General features: G+C 35.1%; 2 protein-coding genes and 1 non-coding gene across 3 annotated transcripts; all 3 read right to left on the reverse strand.

The window, feature by feature from the left end:
* Window positions 1-6,559: 6,559 nt before the first annotated feature.
* LOC107495262 (probable carboxylesterase 17) lies at window positions 6,560-7,831 on the reverse strand. Its single transcript, XM_016116372.3, has 2 exons — window positions 7,427-7,831; window positions 6,560-7,093 (listed from the first exon to the last, which is right to left on the reverse strand). Exons 1-2 carry the CDS (start codon window positions 7,829-7,831, stop codon window positions 6,560-6,562), a joined length of 939 nt encoding a protein of 312 aa, XP_015971858.1.
* A 309-nt stretch (window positions 7,832-8,140) lies between these two features.
* On the reverse strand, window positions 8,141-8,213 carry TRNAR-CCU (transfer RNA arginine (anticodon CCU)). The gene has a single exon. It is a non-coding gene; the product is annotated as a tRNA-Arg (tRNA).
* A 2,493-nt stretch (window positions 8,214-10,706) lies between these two features.
* LOC107495354 (SPX domain-containing protein 2) lies at window positions 10,707-14,111 on the reverse strand. The gene is made up of 3 exons (XM_016116481.3): window positions 13,456-14,111; window positions 12,284-12,410; window positions 10,707-11,441 (listed from the first exon to the last, which is right to left on the reverse strand). The coding sequence occupies exons 1-3, from the start codon at window positions 14,011-14,013 to the stop codon at window positions 11,014-11,016; spliced, it is 1,113 nt and encodes a 370-aa protein (XP_015971967.1). The 5' UTR covers window positions 14,014-14,111; the 3' UTR covers window positions 10,707-11,013.
* Between the last annotated feature and the right edge of the window lie 8,684 nt (window positions 14,112-22,795).

Here is a 22,795-nt window from a genome sequence, read left to right on the forward strand (position 1 = left end):
CCCACTTGTAAAAGTTTTGCCACTATGCTACGTCCTTCAATGTGTGCTCTGCAAATCCCTTTGTGTACTTCTGACATTGCAAGGTTGGACTCCTTGGCTCCTGGTACGGTTTTTACAACCCACACTTACTAACCGGCAAGTGCACCGGGTCGTACCAAGTAATACCTTACGTGAGTAAGGGTCGATCCCACGAGGATTGATGGATCAAGCAACAATAGCGTTTGATATAATTAGTTAGGCAAGCAGAAAAGAGTGTTTTGGTATTCAAAGAGCATTAAACACAGACAAATAAATAAGTTGGGAATAATATAATGAGAAGATAGTTAAGGTTTCAGAGTTATCTATGTTTTCAGATTAATTTTTTATTACTAACTAATTTAATCATGCAAGATATAATTTCATGGCAAACTATATGTGACTAGGCCCTAATTCCTTAGACCTTCCTAGTCTCCTCTAAAATTTATTAACTGCCAATTCCTTGGTCAGTTACTTCCAATTAGAGGGTAAAAATCAATTTTCAGTTTATATGCCACAAAAATTCTAGTTACCCAAAAATAAGGGGATTATATGTCACGCATCCCATTAAATCCAAATAATTAAAATTTAGGATAATAGGTTTCCAAGCTGTTGTTCAAGTAAAGAGCTTTTCCAAGTTTTACAAGAACTCAATTAGAACATGGGTCATACTTCCGTTCCACCCAATATTCATTAAATTAATAGCGAAAACAATTATTGAAATATAAATCAAAGCATGGAATAAATTAGAAAGATCAAACGAATTAATCCATTACAAATAGACAGAGCTCCTAACCTTAACAATGAAGGATTAGTTGCTCATGGTTCAGAAAAGAAAAAAATAAGGGTTCTGGTAACAATCTGGTACCTGTCTAAATGTACAGAGTTTCTATTTATTACTAATCCTAAATGGTTTAAAAATAAAAAATTAAAAATAATATCTTTTCCTAAAAGATAAGATTTGAATTTAAATTCGAATTAATTAACAGATTTTCAGTTGATGGTTGGGGACCACTTGATTTGTCCATTCTGCAGCTTCTAATCTGTGTTTTCTAGGCTGGAAAGTGGGTCAAAACAGCCCAAAATTCGTAACTAGCATTTTCTGAATTATTGCAGATCGCGCATGTGACGCGTCCGCATCGTCCACGCGTTCGCTTCATTTGTGCATATTCCAGTCCACGCGTTCGCGTCAAGCACGCGATTGCGTCATTGCGATTTCTCCATTCTGCGCGGTCGCGTGAGCCATGCGTCCGCGTCGGTCTTCGCTGGTCATCTCTTTGGTTTCTTCTTTTTCTCTGCAGAAACTTCATCAAATTCCTCCGAATGCTACCTAAAATAAATAGAACTGCACAAAACTCAAAATAGCATCCATAGTGGCTAAAATATAATTAATTCTTAATTAAACTCAACAAATTAGATGCAAATTCACTAGGAAAAGATAGATAAGATGCTCACGCATCAGCTCCAAGACATTTTAATAGTGGTTTGGAGAATCCTCTCTAATATAGGTCGTCCCCAATTAAGGTGAAATGGCTCACCCTTTTCTTGAACAACTTTGGTTCCTTTCAGATGCAGGGATATTTCTTGATTTCAAATAGTCAACATGGATACCACATATCCTTGGTTCCCCAAGTGTTAGTTATGATAAAGCTGGCGTGGTATCCAAAATTTAAGAGGTGGCTAATTTAGATAAAATATCTATCCTATTATTATTTTCTCGGGGTATATGAGTGATCTCGAAATATTGGAAGTTTGAATCAAATTTTTTGCAATGCTTAAATATTGCTCTAAAAAGGGATCTCTTATCTAGAAGTTACCGCTTACCTGTTGAATGACTAACAATGAATCACAGTAGACTTTAAGGTGCTAAATGCTTGTTTCTCTAGCCAAGCATAGACCGGCTAAAAGGGCTTCATACTCGGATTGGTTATTGCTTGTTTTGAAAAGGAATGTGAAGGACTGCTTGGCATATACTCCAGTCTTGTCTCTAAGAATGATTCCAGCTCCACATCTGTCTTCATTGAAGGGTTCGTCAATGTACAGTTCCCACACCGGAAAGACATCGTCGGATGCAACGAATTCAGCGATAAAGTTGGCCAAAATATGAGACTTAAGTGCCTTTTTTATTGATACAATATTTCATATTCTGATAGTTCTATTGACCATTTGATTAGCTGGCCTGTTAGGTCTGGTCATGTTAGTATTTGGCGTAACAGCTAGTTGGTTTGAACTAGATATCATGACTCTGGAAGTAATGACGGAGTCGTCATGATGTGATGATCAGGGCGAATACTAGTTTCTCGATAGTTAGGTATCGAGTTTCCTTGTTCTGCAGTAGTTTGCTAACAAAATGAACTTGATGTTGCTCGCTGCCTGTTTCTGTGACAAGGGCAGAGCTAATAGCATAAGTGGAAACTGAAAGATATAAATAAAATGGATTACCATGAATAGGCTTGTGTAATATGGGTGGGGAGGCAAGAATGCCTTTGAAATCGGTGAATGCCTATTTGCATGCATCCGTCCATGTGAAGCTCCTATTCTTTCGTAAGCTATTGAAAAAATGATATGACTTTGTTGCTGCCGTGGGTAAGAAACGTTATAGAGCTGCTAGGTGTCTTGTTAATTGTTGTACTTCCTTAACATTGTTTGGCAACTTCATTTCTATTACTGCTCGGTACTTCTTTGGATTTGCCTCAATTGTCCTGTAGGTTAGCATGAATCCGAGGATTTTTTCCCGTTGAACTCCAAAGGTGCACTTCTCAGGGTTTAGTCGCATGTTGTACCGTCTTAGTTGGTCGAAAAATTCCTCAAGGCTGGAGTGATAGTTCTATTCATTTTCTGATGTGACAACCATGTCATCGATGTATACCTCCATGTTTCTACCTTATTTGATTTTGAAAAACCTTGTCTATTAGTCTTTGATATGTTGCGCCTACATTTTTTAGGCCAAAATGTATCACCTTGTAGCAAAAATTTCCATGATATGATATAAATGTTGTTTTCTCCTAGTCCTCAAGGTGCATTAGAATTTGATTGTAGTCTGAATAGGCATCCATAAAGCTTAGCACTTTGAAATCGGATGTGCTATTAACTAACTTATCGATTCTCGGCAATGAGTAGGGGTCCTTTGGACAAGCTATGTTCAAATTGGTAAAATTTACACACATGCACCACTTCCTGAGTTCTTTTTCACTATGACAACATTCGCTAACCATGATGTGAATCAAATTTCTCTAACAAAGCCAGCACTTAACAATTTGTGAGTTTCTTGTATTGCTGATTCGTTTCTTTCCTTCTGAGGTTGCGTTTCTTCTGACGTATTAGTCGGGCATTCGGGTCTAGAGCAAGCCTATGACACATGACATTTGGGTCTATCCAGGCATATTCGTAGGGTCCATGCAAATAGGTCGGCATTCGCTCGCAGCACGGTGATTAGTCTTTGCATTTCACCTGTAGACAGAGCATCGCCAATGTTAGTATATTATGACTCATTGTCAGTTAACTTTACCTGGCAAAGATCATCAGTTGGTGTTGGTCGGACCTCTTTATCGAATCTTGGATTGAGCTCTGCTAACGTTGGTATATCATTAGCGTTATATACTGAGTTGATTTGCTGGATTGGAGATGAGGTTAACGGTTGGGCCTTTAATCCTGCATTATAACACTATCTTGCCTCCTTGTGATCGGAGTGTATTGTTGCAATGATATTATCCTGCACATGAAACTTAATACATAGATGAATTGTAGAAACAATAGCACCGAAAGAGTTTAAGGATGGGTGCCATAATATAATGTTATAAGGGCTGACGCAATCAACCACTAGATATTGGATATCTAAGGTTTTTGAATGGGGATATTCCTCTAAAGTCGTCCTTAACCATACATCACCTGTTATTAGGACCCTTTCACCAGAGAAGCCGACTAATTCTCCAGATGAGGGCTGCATAGTATTCTTGTTTAGCTGCATCTTCTAAAAGGTTGACAAAAATAGTACATCAACGCTACTTCCTGGATCCATTAGCACTTTTCAAACTGTGGCTTCCCCTATAGTTACAGAAATTACCACGAGGTCATCTAGATTCTAGCTTTTAGATTGAAAATCGGACTTGTTGAAGGTGATACTTGGCACGGAACTAGTTGGGTCATGTTGTTATGCTTCTTCCCCTGTGAGAGTTTGCATGGTTTGGTGACTTCTTTTCCTGGTTGAACTTGTAATTCCTCAGCACGCAAATCCTTCTGAGATGTAGTTTATAACTTTTCTTGTCGGGGGAGGAGGATTCGGCGCAAACCATCCTACATTGTTTTTTGCAACCGTGGCTGAATTCGATTGATCTGCTGCTATGGGGAGGCTCACCGTGTCCCTCTGTATTCGACCATTAATATATTTGTCCGGTAATCCTTGTCATGCCAGTCACTCCAAAAGGTCCTTTTCTACTACACACTCGTCAATCGTATGTCTGAACTTTTGATGAAATGCACAATGTTTATTCTTGTCAACATACTTTTGGTCCTGGTACGTTCTAGCCCTGCTAGGAGGCTTAATGATTTTGGCATATGAGATTTCCTTTATTATATCCTTCTTTTTTGTGTTGAACTGCATGTAGGAGTCGAGTTTTGGTGTCAATTTGAACGGTTTCTTGCCATCTCGGGTGTTGCTTATTCTGCTTTGCTTATCATTATCCTTGTGAGGTATTGGTTTCTCCATCCTCCTGGACTCCCTTAATTCTTCAATTTCAATTTGACCGATTGCCTTATCTTTGAACCCGGCCAGTGTTTTTGGCTTTGCTATTGCTGTCGAAAATCTGGTATTTCCATTGCTGCTGTTGTAAATCTTGTATATAGTCCTTCAAGCTTTCATGTTGTCCTTGCTTAATTGTGCTTAGGTAGTTTGAATCTCGCACGTAGATTTTGGACACTGCAAAGTTGTTCATAAAGAGTCCGACAAACTCGTCGAAACTGGAGATTGATCCTGCATGCAAATTTGAAAACCAAAGTAAAGCAGCTCCATCTAAGAAAGCGGAAAAAGATCGACACAAGATAGGGTCAGAGGCACCGTTAAGAAATCATGGACTTAAACTTAGTGACATGCACTGTGGGGTCTCTAATCCCTTTATATGGTGTCAACGCTGTTGGAAGTGTAAATTTTTTTTAGCATTTGAAAATTCATTATTTCTTCAAAAAAGAAACTCGTTCTTTGCCTTTCTGTCTTATGAGGTGTTTCTCCCAACTTCATGTTTGATTCGGACTGGGGTTCTTCGTTAGGGTTGCCATTATTAACATTCTAGCACTCATCATTTACCTTGTCATTATTTTGTTTGGCTGCCAGGAGTTTGGCCATTCTCTGGACCTCCGCCTGTAGGGAAGCATTCATGGCTAAAAGCTCGACATTAGTTGGAAGTGGTGGTGGAGCTATGGAGTTGTCCATCATGGTTCAGTACTATGCAAAGAAGGAAGAACACAGGAGAAGTGGTAATAAAACATGGGGTTATTTTTAGGGTGGGCGTCAAATGCTCTCGTCCGGAACCGTTCTCTGAGGTATAGCTCAGTAACACCAGTAAAGTCTTCAACTTCAAGATCCTAGTGTCAATTACAAGCTCCTCAGTGGTTTGACCCGTGTGCCAAACCTACAAAAAGGACTTCGACGCTCAAATCAGTTCTTAATATCAGAGAGTTATTCTTAAAACTATCACTTGAAAGTGGTATAATTCGATACGCTTTATAGCTGCGACTGCCATCTATTTATCATTGTATAGCGATAACTGACCTGATTATACCATGGCCGAAATGTGCTCAAGCAACTTAATGGTAACTGACCTGCGTATGAAGTGGCCGAGATGTGCGCGAGTGCTATAGAAGTGCTAAAAATGGTTATTTGATTAGGTGAAATTTTGAATATTTAAAAGTTAGTTTCGAAGTATAACGTCGTGCATATGAATTATTTGGATACCGGTCAAAAATAATTTAGTTCGTTAAAAATATAAAATATAGTTTTTCTTTTAGGTATTAATATAAAAAATATTTCGGAAAAAAAATATGCAATTCCACATAAATTTGACGACAATCTAACGATAATTATTGATGATGATAAAAAAATATTTATTATAAATATAAAACAAAATTATTATATCAATTTTAAACCGAATTAATTCTTATTTTAAATAATTAAACACAATAATTCATTTATAATTTAATTATATTATATCAATTTTAAGAATATTTTGTTCCAACTCCCCGGATACTAAAAGTAGTGTCATACTGCTTTTATAAGTTGACTTTCACTTATCATCTGGCTATTATGAATAATTTTTTTTATTGATAACAATAACAAATATAACAAATATCCTACTACATGCAAACAACTTGATTTTAAAAATTATACCAAACATAAAACTAAACGAAAATAAGATAAATATCTGTGTGTATTATAAGCTCTACATAACAAGCTTAGAATACACCTCTCTCATTATTTTAGTGCAACTATTGTTATGGATTATTTCTCAGAATAAGCTTAAACATATTCCATTGATACTCATCATAGTTGATGCTAAAACCTCTTCATGAACTGGCTCATCTGTTTCTGAAGCAACCTTGTTGCATCAGATTTAGGATCAAGCACATGATAAATATGCTTCTCTCCCTTGGCCTCCACAAGCTTCACATCTTTCACCCCATTCTTCTTCACAAACTCTGCATACATCACACCCCTCTCCTTCAAGAAATCCAAACCAGCAACATGCACCTCAATTGCTGGGAACTTGGACCAAATTCTCTCAGGCAAGTTTGCTTTCTCGAAATTGCAGCCGAAGTAGTCGCGGTTCGAGCCTTCCGGTATGCTTAGCTTCCAGAACATGTCATTGCTCTTCACATCTTCTGAACCTCCATCTTCCATTTCCTTCTCAGTTCTCTTCTCACTACCAAAGTAAGGGTGCATTAGCATTATTCCTTTGATTTTCACAGGGCACACCCACTTCTGAATTGTTTTCACAGCAACATGATGTGCAATGTTGGCTCCAGCACTGTCCCCAGAGAGGAAAACTCTTGATAACTCTGCTTGTTGGAGCCATGGTTCTGTGCTTGCCTATCATCAACAAATACTTTAAAGTATATATCTTCTAGCAATACCAGCTTTGCATTCATTTTTTTTTCATATGTAATTTATAAATAAAGTTTATATATTGTTATTTGTAGGATTTATAATTCAAGCCTCTTACTTTGAGTTTAAAGTATTCTCAACTATTAATTTCACACGAAGAAAACTGCATGTGAGTTTTACTCGTTATAATTAACCTTGTATTTGTTGTTATTCTATACATGTAAAAGGATTAAAAGAATTATCATGTCTTTTGCTCTTTAAATACTAATCAAAGAACAAAATTTGGGAGTTTACTTGTACTACAAGATAGATGCTTACTTGATCACGAAGCCATTCAATTGCGGCGTAGCAGTCTTCATAAGCCGTGGGAAGGCGGTGCTCCGGAGCCAAACGGTAATCAACAGACAGAACAATGGACCTTGAAGTGGCAGAGAATTCACCAAGAAAAACATGGTAGCCAAGCCAAGTGGTGGAGCCAATGCAAAAGCCTCCACCATGGAAATAAACCAACACTGGAAGCTTCTCTGAGGAGGAAACTGAAGGAGGAAGGAAGAGCCTTCCAGTGATGGGTTTTAATGGGTCAATGACCACATCCTTGGACCTGAATCCATTGGGATCATTGGATGGTTCCAAACATGGTGGAGCTGTTTCTGGTGCAAAGCGTTTCACAGTGCCATCAGAATAGACTTGAAGAAAATCCGGTGATTCTGCTACTAAGGACATCTTAATTCTTAAACTAGGAACAAAGAAACAAACAGGTCTTTAGATGCTTAAGGTTTGAGTTGAGGGGTACTATGATCTGATGAAGTGGGGGGTTCTATTTATACTAGACAAAAGGAACATAAGGATTAGCGTGCATGATTTTTTTATATTAAGCTACATTCTTGGTGTTTATGGTTGGCCAAAATATTTTAGTAGTAGATCTTGTAAAGGTTGGTCATGTAAATTGTGTTGTGGTATTTAAGGTTGAAAAATATCGAAGCATGGTTGGTTGGCACTGACAGAATAAAGAAAGGTAAATTTTCAGAAAAACGCGCCAGGTAGGGGTCGAACCTACGACTTTCTGCTTAGGAAACATACGCTCTATCCACTGAGCTACAGGCGCTTACCGTTTCTATAGCCTGATATATGAAAAATGTGGTTATTTCCAATTGTTCTTGAAGGAATCATCTTCATCTAGGCTCTATCAATGGTAATAATTCTCCTAAATTGTAAATTTGTGATGTATAAATGCTTTCCCTTCAAATCTTCCTTGATGTTTTGTTTATAAAAGAGAGTAATTTTGCATATAGTTGTTGGCTCTAGAATGTTTTTGCAGTCATTTCTATACAAGTTTGTATAAGCGTTTAGCAGATTAATCATTATTACTATCCATTAGGGGGAAATTCCTTTTCTCTATACTAGTTTCCTTTTAGGATTGTAAACTTTACTCAACAATTGAGTTTGGGTTTAGTTACTACTACGATCAAATTCCAAATATCAAAGCAGGAAAATCTTAATCGTGCATTGTAATGTTTAAGCTAAAATTCAATATTTTAATATGCTGAACAACAATACTATAAAGTATAAACGAGCATCGTGATGTTTAAGCTAAAATTCATACTTCAGTACTCAGTATTTACCTAAGCTACAATCACAAACTAGTTATAGTTTCTGTTGTTCCAAAATAAAATATTCTTTGTTCAACCTATAAAAAGATGGATTTGAAATGCTCTAGAAGTATCACATCGGGGAAAAGTTGAATATTTTCAGTATATATAATAACTTTTACAAGTTATATTGCTCGCCGAGTTGGGTAATGCCAACTTGTGACCCAAGTGGGGGCAATAAAATGATGGAACAAGTTCTGTGGCTAGCTGGGTTGGGTCTCTGGATGCTCTTTGCTGGCCCGCCCACTCCAAGTTGAGAGTTGGGCCAGGTGGTCTGGGCGAAGGCTCGGGCTTCTTGGTTCCTAAAATGGAAGGCAAAGCGTTAGGCTGGTTTCACAGAGCAGCGAACACTTCCTACTCCCAACAGTGGAGGGATAACAGGCTGCAGTTCCTTTGGTCCAATATGGCCTAGTGGGCCTGGCTACTTGAACCATCATTTTTTTCCCCATTTATTTTAAAATTCTGTGCCTAGACTCTCCCTCTGAGCATATCAATTATTATTACTATTAATTTTCTCACCATAATATAACTTTGATCGAATTTGGAAAAGTAAATTTAGATTCTTCATGTAAGGAAAGAAAAGAATGGGAAAATAAGGGATGAGGACATGCTACACTTATCAAAGCTACAACTGAAAAATTACAATCTTGTCAGAATTTGAATCCCGCATTGTGCATGCAACAACTAAACTTACTGACCAACTTCTCCAATCAAATATCACATATATTATGTAAAGCACAACTAAATTTTATGCATTTCTTTTGTCATACATGCAAATTTGGCTATAAACTTAGATAAAAGAAGAGCCTGCATTTGTATCCAAAAAATACCAGCAAGAGTATAAACTTCACTAAGAAAATTACATTAACATCATAACATTATGACAGACACAATGAAAAAGGTTACAAGAAGATAATGAAGCAACAAATGTGTCTAACATCATAACAGAAGCATGAGATGGATGAATTATCCTTTATTTCATCGAAAAAGAAAGAGGAAAAATGGATATATAATAATGGATGAATTATCCTTTATTTTATCCCTTTAGCTGGTTTATTTGAAACATGATAAATTTTGCTTCAGTTGTTTTACACAAAAGGGTTGCTCATAGTGTAAACATTTTGAACAAGAAAGTATTTATGGACTAAAAAGGGAAAGAAAATTGATACTTTTTTTTATTTTTCTTTAAAAATCGATTTTATTCTGTTTTAAAAATATAGTGTAGAACACTATAAACTTCTCACAACAATATTCATATGTAAAATCAGCTTACTTTGAGAAAATAATAATTATAATAAATCCTTAAAAGAGGTATGTGACTATGTGAGCTGAAGAAATATGGGAAAAAAGAGACTATTTATAGATGGAGTTATTCCTTTCACCTATTAGATCTTAGATCCCAACTTTCATAGGCGATTATTAAGTATGTAACCATCTCTACATATAATTACAATTGAACAAAACAGGTCACCAAGTTCTCATTTGGTTGCTAATGAACTATAGCTCAAATGACATAATTTTCTCATCTTCACCTAGAGAGGTTTTTCAGGTTCGAGTGACACTCCTAATTTTGGAAATAAAAAAAAGTTCTCATTTGGTTGCTTCTGAATGTTGTGCTAACTGGAGAAAAACCTAGCAGCTTATATTTGCTGCATTCAGATGCTGGGATCATCTATTACAGCAACAAATGAACATGAGCATTTTTCTTCTTTTTGCATCTAAAAACTCAGATTCACCCCAAGACCTTGCTTGTAAGGTAGCTACCGATGCACACCAAATAATTTCTCCGCAAAACAATACCATATATTAGTATGCAGTACAAAATTATATTCATGTCTTTTCATCCATCTCTAATATTCTCATGAATATCTACAATATGCTGACAAATTAACACATTGATATTAGCTACAAGTGCTAAAAAGTTTAGTTAACCAGCTAAGCAGTCCATAAAACCTAAAAGCCTCAGAAAAATTTTGCATTAAGTGGGAAAAAGTAATCAGGCTGCATTATAATCCATCTACCATCAGATATTGCTCCATGAAAAAAGGCCAAGATTTCCATCCAATCACCCTTTGATTCACAACACAAGATGGCATTGTCGAACAGGAAAGAAGAAAAGAGATGGAAAGTCAGCGGCTATCTAGTGTTATTGCCCTGATCTATGTTTGCCTCTGCATGGTTTAGAGCAGAAAGACAGCCTACTATCTTGCTTTTTATTCACAGAAACTACTAGGCTGCTCGCTCCTTGAGAGACAGTTATTTGCCTTCAATCTCCTCTTCCAGAGCCTTGCTACCGAGAGGCGGTAATGAGTATATACTTACAGTTGAGCTTCCACCCCTAATCTGCTCCAATGTTTGCAGTGCTGACGAAGTTAGTTTGATGTATGTGTTCTCCATGTTTTCAATCTCAGCAAGTTCTTTAGGGACCTGAGCTAGCGATGCTTTACTTTCATTGGTAGTTATGGAGGTGCACCCTTCTTCCGTATAATCCTCGTTAATTGATAACGATGATCCTGGAGGCCTGTTTCTGGGGAAAAGGATGCTTAGCATCACTTCACACTCCTTTACAATCTTGTTAAGCACATCAACTTTGAAGAAAGGTTGGTTCAAGACGTCTTGGATGAAAGGTAAGCGAACTAGTGCACCAGTTCGTTTATCATATTTCTTTATTATCTTCACCAAACCTATACATACAAGGGGAAATCAGATTTGAAAGAAAAGAAACCAATCATTCTAAACATTTATCTTCAATATCCCTCCTAACCCTGAGAAATTCCCTTTATACATTGATCAAATTTCATAAAAGGTTCAAAGTTTTCATTTCCTCAAAGTATAACTACCCCTCTGCCAAGTAGTCATACTGTGTTCTGTTATCTACATCTGATATTACTTATTCATTTTGGGTTCATTCACTCCCACTTAGGTGCCAATTAGTCACAAGATCTGAGAGCCACTGAGATAGTCATCATCACAAGTGTATGAAGTAGAAGACAAATTCAAATTGCAGTCTTTCATTCAGTCATTAAGAACCAAGGAAAAAAAAAACTAAAAATTAGAAAAGAAAATGGATAGTAAATCAACAATGCAATATATCAATAGTTTTTAGTTCCTCATGGATTGAAACAACTGGTTTTCAACAGCTCCCCAATAGAAGTATCCAAGAATCAATAGTGCACAACCTATGATTTTCCTCCCTCTGATTCATATGCCTACATATAAAGTAAACTAGGGTTTTAATTCATTAAAAGAAAACTCAATAGCAAGTAGTCCATGAATCAAATTTAATATTTGGTGATTAGTCCTTTAAATCATTTAAGCTTATTTCTTGCGGGTCCTTCCATTATCTGGCAGAGACTGATTTGAATAACTTGCTTGAAGAGTAAATCATATAGGTAAATCTATTTCCAAGGACCTGCATGCCATTTTATGTCATCTATCACATGTTAATACTATTATACTACAGTTCACAGGTTCAAAGATGACAAACAGAATCCATCACCTAAACAGTTAAACTCATGAAAAATACCCGTGTAGTTAAGTGCGCTATAGTTCTCTAACAAAACCATCTCTCCATGAAAATCCACTATTTCCCTCCCTACAGACATCAATTCTACATTTGAATCCTTGGCCTTGGCAACCCTGTCTTGCAACTCCTGAATCACAAACACAAACAAAAGATCTTTAAAATATGTCTAATCCAGCTCATAACATTTTTCTGAACAGTTTCTGCCTATCTAATAACATGCCTTGTGTGCAAGGAATTTATGGTAAACATAATGTAAATTTCATTACGGAAAACCAAACCTATAACCCACACCCTCCAAGAATTACAAAAGCTAAACAACAAAAAGCATCCACAAACACCAAGATTAATTATTACCATGTTAAATTTCACTGGTCTTAAAATTTAGTTATTAAAGCAATCCTGGGATGCAAATTGGAGTAAACTAGCAATAAGGTGGCTGAAAAATCAACCTTGCTCCCAATTTAGCACTTGATTCAGATCAAATAACAATTCAATCTTTGAAGTGTTGAAACTCCTTTCACATCACTAGACACTAGCTTTGCCAACTGTAACAAGAACTAGTGTGAAACAAGTTTGAATATTCAAGCACATCATAAACAATATTTCTCTCAAGAGAAAACTATCGTTGAACTATCAATGACTTAAATTATAAGCTCCAAACTTTTACTCCATTAGACATATAATCCCCCATCCCAAATTCTTCAGGCTAACTGCACATGCCTACGTGGATGGTTAGAGGCTAACTGTGCCTATGTGGCCGTTAAGTGCAACGTGGACAGACAAATCAACCTCCATTCCCGTCAGTCAAATCAGTCCCCGTCATTTAAAGAGAAAAAGATAAGTAGGTCTCTAATTTTTTGTTTTAAAATTCTCGGATTAATCCCCCCAGAAATATGAACCATTGTGACATCGTGACACTTAACGGCTATATAGGCGAGCTAACCCTCACGGTCTCTAATGGGGAGAATATGAAGTGGGGAACTGATATGTCTAATAAGATTTGGGACAAAAGTGTCCAACTAAAACATCCTAAGGACTTATTTAGTTATTACTCTTCAATCAATGATTTGATTTTATAATTGAAAGCGACAACATCACAACATACACTATTATATCCTAAATTTTAGAGATGGAAAATAAACACAATATGCATAGAGATCAAGATCGGATACCTTCCATTTGATGATGTACTCTTCCTCCTTCTCAACGAAAAAAGCGTTGAACTTCTCAATCTCCAATTCCAACAGCTTCAAGAAGTCGTTGACCTCCTTCGCCACCTCCTCTTGTTCCCCATCTTCGGCGGCGCCGTCTCCGTCCAACCTGGGCCGCTTCGTGGGAGGGTTGTTATCGGCGTCCTTGGCGGGCGCGATGAGCTTCAACTGCTTCTTCAAATCCTTGTAGGAAAGAAACTTGTCGCGCCAATCAGGAAGCGTTTGCTCGATCTGGTTGTTGAGAATCTTCCAGAACTTCATGATATGATATTCCCCTTTCCAAAACGACACCGTTTTGTGTATTAAGAGGATGAATGAAGGAGAACGCTGAGTGGTTGTTTCTGTTATGACGAGGGGAATTGAAAGAGAGTGGAACGGAATGGATTTGAGGAAACTAAAAAAAAAGGGACGCTGGGTTTGGGTTTGGGTTCCGGAATTAGAATATTCGTTGAAGAGGAGAATTGTGGAATTTCGGAATATTCTTTGTATTTCTGACACTGGTGCCAACTGCCAAGCCATCTTGTATGGGCTTCATTTCTCAATTGTATTCGTTGTAATCATCAGTGGGCTGGTACGTATTGTACAGTATTCGTGGGGGGCATGGGAACCATCATTGCTCTTCTGTCTTCACTCACTTTCGTCTCTTTTAAAAGTTAAAACGCTCACCTCTAAATCTAATTGCGTTCGCTTGAAGTTATAATTGGAAAATCCTTAGAGAATTTAACTGAATTAATTAAATTATTATTTAATAATCTTTAGTTATTAATTTTACATGTATATAATTTTTATATTTATTATTTTGTTTTATTTTGTCAGTTGACAAATAAATATCATTGCTAATAGATTCTAAATACTTTTCTGAGTTATTGTATTTAGGTTGAACACATTTTAAATATGATATTTATTTGATATTTATTTAGTACACCTATTTTTTTTATTTTTAACCATTTCTTAACAAAAAAATAAAGAAATATTTTTTATACATATTTAGACATATTTAAATATCATTACGTAACTATATATTTTTTAAATAAGTTTAGAAATAATATATATTATTTTTCTCATAATTCAAGAATAAAATTTTTAAACTCTCGTATTTCTATGTTAAAATTGATTTGAGTAAGTATGAGATAAAATTTGTCCTTTAATTAGAATTATATTCATTTTTTGAGTCAAACTAATATGACCAATGTCATTATTATTTATAGAAACTTACTAATAAATTTTGTTTATTCCTAAATTGAAGTAGTTGTATCTATACCTAGAAATAATTTTATATTTTTGTTAGTTTAAATACTTATTAAAATTGTTAAAAATAAAATAAATGTATAATATCTTATCGCAACAATGAAAAATTTATTGATCTTTTACAATATTTTTTCTTATTTAAAAAATAATAAAAATTTTACTAAAAAAATATATGATACAATTTATACATAAGTATCACTCATGATCTCTACAAAAAAAGAGATAAACAAAAATGATGAAGAAAGAGATGCATAAGAGCCTTCTTTGCTATTATTTTATCATTCAATCCTCAAATTAGAAATTAGAAATAAAATTAAGCACGTAAGGAATATAATTTAAACATTGACAAAATTCAATATGTGAAGAGTTATGATAAATTAACTTGTTTGGGATAAAAATAATAATTTTTTAATAAAAATAATTTAAACTTAAATAAATAGGAACAAAATAAAAGAAATAAAAGAGATGGAGTAAAATAACAAATAATAATAATATTTTATAGTTTAGAAAAATTAAAGAATAGAAATAATACATCATAAAAAAAGTATTACTGAATAAAAGAACAATTAATAAAAAATGAGATTCTCTACTATTATATATGATTTTTTTTACAATAAATAAGTCATAAAACAACAAAATAGGTAAAATAAAAAGGAAGGATGAAACTGTATTATTTTTTTAATAAATTGAAGAAACATCTATGACTATATAATTAATGGTGATCACATAATTATTAGCAATAAATTGTAAAAAAATATTAATAAAAATATTAGATTTGATATTAAAATACAAAATATAAACAATAAATAAACATCTGAAATTTAAAATAAAAATATTTAATATTAAAGATAGATATGAAGAGGAATGTTTTATAAACAATGACTCAAATATTAATATAACAATAAATTAAATCACATAACATATATTTAAATTAATTAAATCAAATAATTAATATAATAATAAATTATAATTGTTTGGCTCAATAAAATAAGTTAAATAAATAAATTTATTTATAAATACATCATATAAAAATTATAACACTTTTAAAAATTATTGATCAAAATACATAATACAAAAAAATTAATGCAACTTAAAACAAAATTAATTCATTTATTTCAATCAAATCAAATAATTAATATAATTTATTAGTTTTAATTAATATGGTCAAATAAAATATTAAATAATTTAATATTTATTATAATTAAATCAAATAAATAAATAAATAATTAAAATAAATCAAATAAAATAAATAAAAATACCTTTAAAAATATGCCACGTATGCTATTAACTAAAAAAATATCATTTTAATAACACATAATTAAATACGTTTTTCTTAATNAAATTTAATGTTTTTAATAATTTTGTATAATTAAAAAATTAATTAATTTAAAAAGATTAACTACAAAATAAAAAATAATTAATCATCGATATTTAATTTTTTCAATTTATTGACATTTAATAAAATTTAATATTTACTTTTTTAATGTACAGATGTTTAACAAAGTTTAATATTTATTTTATTAATTTTATAAAAAAATGGTTAATTTATAAAAAATGAATATAAAATAAAAATAAACTAATTTTAAAATATTTACTTTTTAATTTACAAAGTTTTAATAAAGTTTAATATTTATTTTAATAAATTTATATAATTGTAACGTGATATAATTGGTTGCTGCTGTTAGCATTAGTAGACTTAAAATTAGTTAGTTACTGCTGTTAGCATTAGTCAGTTAGAATTACCAGCTAGCAAAGTTGGTTAAACAGATTAAGTTAATTAGCTCTTATGTAACTATATAAAGATAAGCATGTGATGCAGAAACTGATGATGAAAAAACACAACTTTCATCTTCTCCAATTTTCTTTTTCTCCAAATTCCAATTCACTAACAGCTTCTTCTTCTTCACTGGAACTCCCTCCTCTGTTCATTTCTCTCTCTCACTCTTTTCTCCAAATTCTTCACCCTTCACCTTTGGACTCACCTGACAGAGATTTGTGAGAGTTCAAATCTCTCCAAGCACAAAATTTTACATGGTGCGGTGAGCGTGGAGGAGAGATTGCAACTCCGATCAACGAGGCCAAGAGTGAAAGATCTGAATCTGAAATCAAACTGGATTCATCGATTACCTTCCTTTTTTTCTTCTTGCTTTCGCTTGGAAGCTGTTAAAACCTAATACTTTTCAATTTCTCAATTTCCTGAATCTACATCAATTCCTTAATCGACGATGACAACTGATCAATCGATGATGACAACTGCTGCGAATTCAGCCTTTCCTATGGACGCACAATCAATTACAAATTTTCTGAATCAGATCTCTGCAATTCAAGCTCATGTGGCAAGAACTACTGTGAATCTGATGCAAGATCCAGCGAGCCCCTATTTCATCCATCCGAGTGAAAGTCCAGGTAATCCTCTCATACCTGTTAAATTGAATGCAAGCAATTATAGTTCGTGGAGCCGAGGCATGCTTTTAGCTCTGAAATTAAAGAACAAGTTAAAATTCATCGATGGATCCATTGTGAAACCGGATGAACTCGATCCACTGTTTGAAGCCTGGGAAAAGTGCAACACCTATCTGGTGTCATGGATAACTGTATCTCAGTCCAAAAATCTCAGAAAGTGTAATTTGAAACAACAATGCTTCATACTTGTGGAAAGAACTGAAACTGAGGTACTATCAAGGTGATAAGTTCAGAGTTGCTGAGTTGCAAGAAGAGCACTTCCAACTCAGGCAAGGAGATGCCACTATAACTGCTTACTACACGAAGCTACAATCAATTTGGAAAGACTTGAACAATTTCAGGTCAATTCCAGAGTGCACTCATTGTGAACAATCGTGCACATGTGGATTGAGTGTGATGCGAGAATTCAGAAGAGAGGATTACACAACAAGATTTTTGAGAGGTCTCAATGACCAGTATACTGTTGTTAGATCGCAACTGATGTTGATGACTCCCATGCCTGATATAGACACTGCCTTCTCCATGTTGACACAACAGGAAAGACAATTCAATGATTGCCAAGATTCAAAGATTTTCTTTAACAAAGCAATACCTCCTTATCAACCAACTGATGACAGAAATAGAGGGAGAGGCAGAGGCAGAGAAAGACACTAAGGCAATGGTAGAGGCAGAGGTACCAGAATGCAATGCACATTCTGTGACAAATTAGGACACACCATTGATACATGCTACAAAAAGCATGGCTTGCCACCCCATCTAAGGCAACGACAAACTGGTAGCATTAATTTCACCACTGATGAACCACATGCTGAGAAGAGAAATGATGATCTCAGCCAAGTCAGTCTGGGCAATTGCCATAAGGAAGCTAGTGAGGAGCCGAGTTATGATCTCAATTCACTCCAAAAGGAAGCAATTATCAAGTTTCTCAAAGGACAAGAGGCTCAACAGCAACCTCAAGTCACAACCCAGATTCAACACCCTCCAAATGCTACTTTCATGAATCAAGGTAAAATTGTTGTTTTAAAATATAGTAGCAATATTTCATCCTTTGTTACTGCAAAATTTTCCCTCTGGGTCATAGACACAGGGGCCACTGATCATGTCACTTTTGACATGAATGACTATTATTCACACTGCCAAGTAAAGCCTATAATTGTTAGAATGCTTGATGGCAGCCACACGACAAGTAGCATCATTGGCACCATAGATTTTCTAATCAATTATTTCTTTCAAATGTACTATTCATCCCAACTTTTGAATTCAAATTGATTTCTGTTTCAAAATTGACTGATGGATTGAAGTGTCAAATGTTAATTGATGATAAAATCTATGAGATTCAGGACCAAGCTACTTTGAAGAGGATTGGAGTAGCTAAATGTGCTGACGGTCTCTATACAATGGATAGCCAACCTTTTAATTCTGTTTCTGTAACACACAATAATCATAGCATGCATAATTCAGCAAAGTTGCCGCTCACTTTCACAGCATCACTTTTCACCAATAATGGCACTGCAACTTGCACTGCATCATCAGTTCAAATAAATGCTCTTTGACATTCTAGATTAGGTCATATCCCTCAAAATAGATTGCATGTGATGCAGAAAACTCATCCCTTCATTGATTGTAATGAGCAAATAAACCCATGTAACTCATGTCATTTAGCAAAGCAAAAACACTTACCTTTCTCTTATAGCAATTCTGAATCTGATGCTTGTTTTTATTTGCTGCATCTTGATATCTGGGGACCAATTTCAGTCCCCTCCATTAATGCTCACAAATATTTTTTGATCATAGTTGATGATAAAAGCAAATACACCTGGATTTTTTGTATGAAAGCAAAGTCAGAAACCTCAAACTTGGTTAAAACTTTTATAAAATTTGTTCAAACTCAATTCAATTGCACTGTCAAGTGTCTAAGAATGGACAATGGTCCTGAGTTCACTATGCAATCATTTTATGCATCACAAGGCATTGTGCACCATACTTCATGTGTTGAAACTCCACAGCAAAATAAGATAGTGGAGAGAAAACACCAACACGTTTTGGGGGTGGCTAGAGCATTGCTATTCCACTCATCTATGCCTAAATGTTTTTGAAATTTTTCTGTAAAGCATGCTGTGCATATCATCAATATATTGCCAAGTCAATTTCTCAAAGACAAATCACCTTTTGAACTTCTTTTCAACCAAACACCTAATCTGTCCAATTTAAAGGTTTTTGAGTGTCTCGCCTATGCATCAACTCTTTTAAATGGAAAAACTAAATTGGACCCAAGAGCACAAAAATGTGCTTTTCTCGATTTTAAAGAAGGAACGAAAGGATTCACACTCATTAATATGAAAACCAAAAGAAATTTCACATCTAGGGATGTCATTTTCTATGAAAATCACTTTCCATATTGTGCCCATGATGATTCTAATCTGCATAATGACAATGCAGTTTCACAGCAAAATTACAACTTTGATCCATTCACTTATGATTCTCACTACACTGACTCATTTGCTCCTAGTTCACATCAACCACACATGCCTCAAACTCATGTTCCACCTACCCATCATCAAAACCATCAAAATCTTCAAACACCATCAAATTTGCATTTTGAATTTGTTGATCACACCCTAAATGAACCTGCACGTTCAGCACACACTGTTGAACAAACAGAAAATCTCACATCACATGCATCACATCAAAATCCACAGCCACTTGAACTTAGAAAATCTACAAGAATTAAAAGGTTGCCAACCTATCTCAAAGACTATCATTGTAAAGTGAACAATTCAGTTTCTGGTTCCACTCATCCTCTTTGCAGGTACCCTATTTCGCAGCATATTTCCTATGATGCACTCAATCCAAAACACGAGGTTTTTTCTTTGGCTGTTTCAACAAACGTTGTACCTAGTAACTATGAGGAAGCTGCTGCTCACCCTTGCTGGAGAGAAGCTATACAAAGCGAACTTGAGGCTTTGAAGAAAAATCAAACTTGGCAAATCACAACACTCCCTCATGGCAAGAAAGCTATAGGCTGCAAGTGGGTATTCAGGATTAAATTCCTCCCTGATGGAACCATCGAAAGATACAAATCCAGGTTGGTTGCAAAGGGCTTCACACAAATTGAAGGTGTCGACTTCATTGACACATTTAGCCCAGTGGTTCAAATGTCAACTTTGAGAGTGGTTTTGGCCTTGGCCGCTGCAAAACAATGGCACATCAGGCAGCTGGACGTGAATACTGCTTTCTTGCATGGCGACCTACATGAAGAGGTCTATATGAGGCTTCCGCCAGGGCTTCAAGAATCTGAACTGGAAGCAAACTCAGTGTGTAAATTGCGCAAATCGCTCTACGGCCTGCGGCAAGCTAGTAGGCAGTGGAATCTGAAATTGACTGAGACATTGAGTTCGGCTGGTTTCTCCAAATCAAAATCAGATCATTCCTTGTACACCAAAATCACAGCTCAGGGGGTTACCATCATCATGGTTTACGTGGACGACTTGGTTTTGATGGGTAATGACCTCGCTGAGATTAATTCAATCAAGCAGCTACTTGATCAAAAATTCAAAATTAAGGATTTGGGGGACTTGAAATACTTCCTAGGCATGGAAGTGGCCCGCTCGTCAAATGGGATCCATCTTTGTCAACGCAAGTATGCCTTAGACATCCTCAAGGACTTTGGCTTCTTAGAGTGCAAGCCAGCTAGCACTCTAATGGATTACACCTCTACATTAAAATTGTCAAGGGAAAGCGGCACTGCATTAGAGGATCGAGCCCCATACAGACAACTAGTTGGCAGGCTCTTGTACTTGACCAACACAAGGCCAGATTTAGCTTACGCAATGGGAAGACTCAGTCAGTTCATTGATTGTCCCACAGATGTACACCTGCAAGCTGCTCACAGGGTGCTACAATACTTAAAAGGATGTCCCTCAGTTGGTTTGTTCTTCCTGGCTGCCAATGATCTTAAACTCACAAGAGTTCTCGGATGCAGACTGGACAACATGTGCAGATTTCAGAAAATTCATCATTGGCCATTGCTTCTACATTGGAAAGTTGCTCATCAGTTGGAAAAGCAAGAAACAGAACACTGTTGCGAGGTCGTCCTCAGAAGCTGAGTACAGAGCTCTGGCCCTGGCAACATGCTAAGCTTAATGGCTATCTTACATCATGAATGATTTGGGCATGCCACTGACAGAGCCCATCACACTTTTCTGTGATAATAAACCAGCCATCCACATAGCCACCAATCCTATCTTCCACGAGAGAACTAAGCACATCGAGGTTGATTGCCACACTACTCGAAACCAGCATCTCTCAGGTCTCACACACCTAATGCCGGTTTTTTCATCGAACCAGTTGGCTGACTTCCTTGCCAAGGCCTTAGCCCCTGGTCCCTTCTCAAGCAACATTTTCAAACTAGGCCTTTTAGATATTCATAGTCCTAGTTTGAGGGAGGCTGTAACGTGATATAATTGGTTGCTGTTGTTAGCATTAGTAGACTTAGAATTAGTTAGTTACTGCTATTAGCATTAGTCAATTAGAATTGCCAGCTAGCAAAGTTGGTTAGGCAGATTAAGTTAATTAACTCTTATGTAACTATATAAAGATAAGCATGTGATGCAGAAACTGATGATGAAAAAACACAACTTTCATCTTCTCCAATTTTCTCTTTCTCCAAATTCCAATTCTCCAACAACTTCTTCTTCACTGGAACTCCCTCCTCTGTTTATCGCTCACTCCTTTCTCCAAGTTCTTCACCCTTCACCTTTAGACTCACCTGACAGAGATTGATGAAAGTTCGAATCTCTCCAAGCACGAAATTTCACAATAATTAAAAAAATTTAATTTATAAAGAGTGAGTATAAAATAAAAATAAAAATTAAATAAATATAAAAGTAATATTTGATGGAATTTTTTAGATTATATAATAATTAAAAAATATAATATATGATTATGTAATATATTAAAATATAAAGTTAATAATCTAATATGAGTTCTTAGACATAATAAATTAATTTATAATAAATTAATCTCTAATACAAAATATTGTCTCAATTTAAATAAATAAGGGAGATCAAAAGATTACACATTTTTAAAATACAAGTCTTTGCTGATGATGCTTGATTCTGAGATAGTGATGTTTGATAATCAACAACAAATTCAACTATTCAAGTATTCGCCTCTATTATTCAGCAACAAAATTCAATCTAATGATGTTATCCAACAACAAAAAAAATTGCTCAGGTTCAGCAACAATTGTAAAAAGTCAAATACAGCAGCAACAACTACTAGATTCAACAAAAATTATAATTAAAATTTGTTTTGGTTCAATAACAATTCTAATTTATTCAAGTATTCAATTTTGTTATCCAGCAACAAAATTTAATCCAATGATGTTATCCAGCAACAAAAAAATATGCTCAGGTTCAGCAATTGTAAAAAATCAAATACACAGCAATAATCACCAGATTCAACAACAATTCTAATTAAAATTTGCTTAGGTTAAACAACAATTCTAATTTGTTCAAGTATTCAACTCTGATATCCAGCAACAAAATTCAATCCAATGATGTTATCTAGCAACAAAAAAATTTGCTTA

Source organism: Arachis duranensis, chromosome 6, assembly GCF_000817695.3.
Source record: "Arachis duranensis cultivar V14167 chromosome 6, aradu.V14167.gnm2.J7QH, whole genome shotgun sequence".
In the NCBI taxonomy this organism is placed as follows: Eukaryota; Viridiplantae; Streptophyta; class Magnoliopsida; order Fabales; family Fabaceae; genus Arachis; species Arachis duranensis.

Coding starts and splice junctions, on each gene's coding strand:
- LOC107495262 (XM_016116372.3), bottom strand. CDS start 7,831: ATGTCCTTAGTAGCAGAATCACCGGATTTTCTTCAAGTCTATTCTGAT. Junction 7,094..7,426: donor TTGAATGGCTTCGTGATCAA/GTAAGCATCTAT, acceptor TGTTGATGATAG/GCAAGCACAGAACCATGGCT.
- LOC107495354 (XM_016116481.3), bottom strand. CDS start 14,013: ATGGCTTGGCAGTTGGCACCAGTGTCAGAAATACAAAGAATATTCCGA. Junction 12,411..13,455: donor AGTACATCATCAAATGGAAG/GTATCCGATCTT, acceptor TTTGTGATTCAG/GAGTTGCAAGACAGGGTTGC. Junction 11,442..12,283: donor TAGCGCACTTAACTACACGG/GTATTTTTCATG, acceptor TTGTATGTATAG/GTTTGGTGAAGATAATAAAG.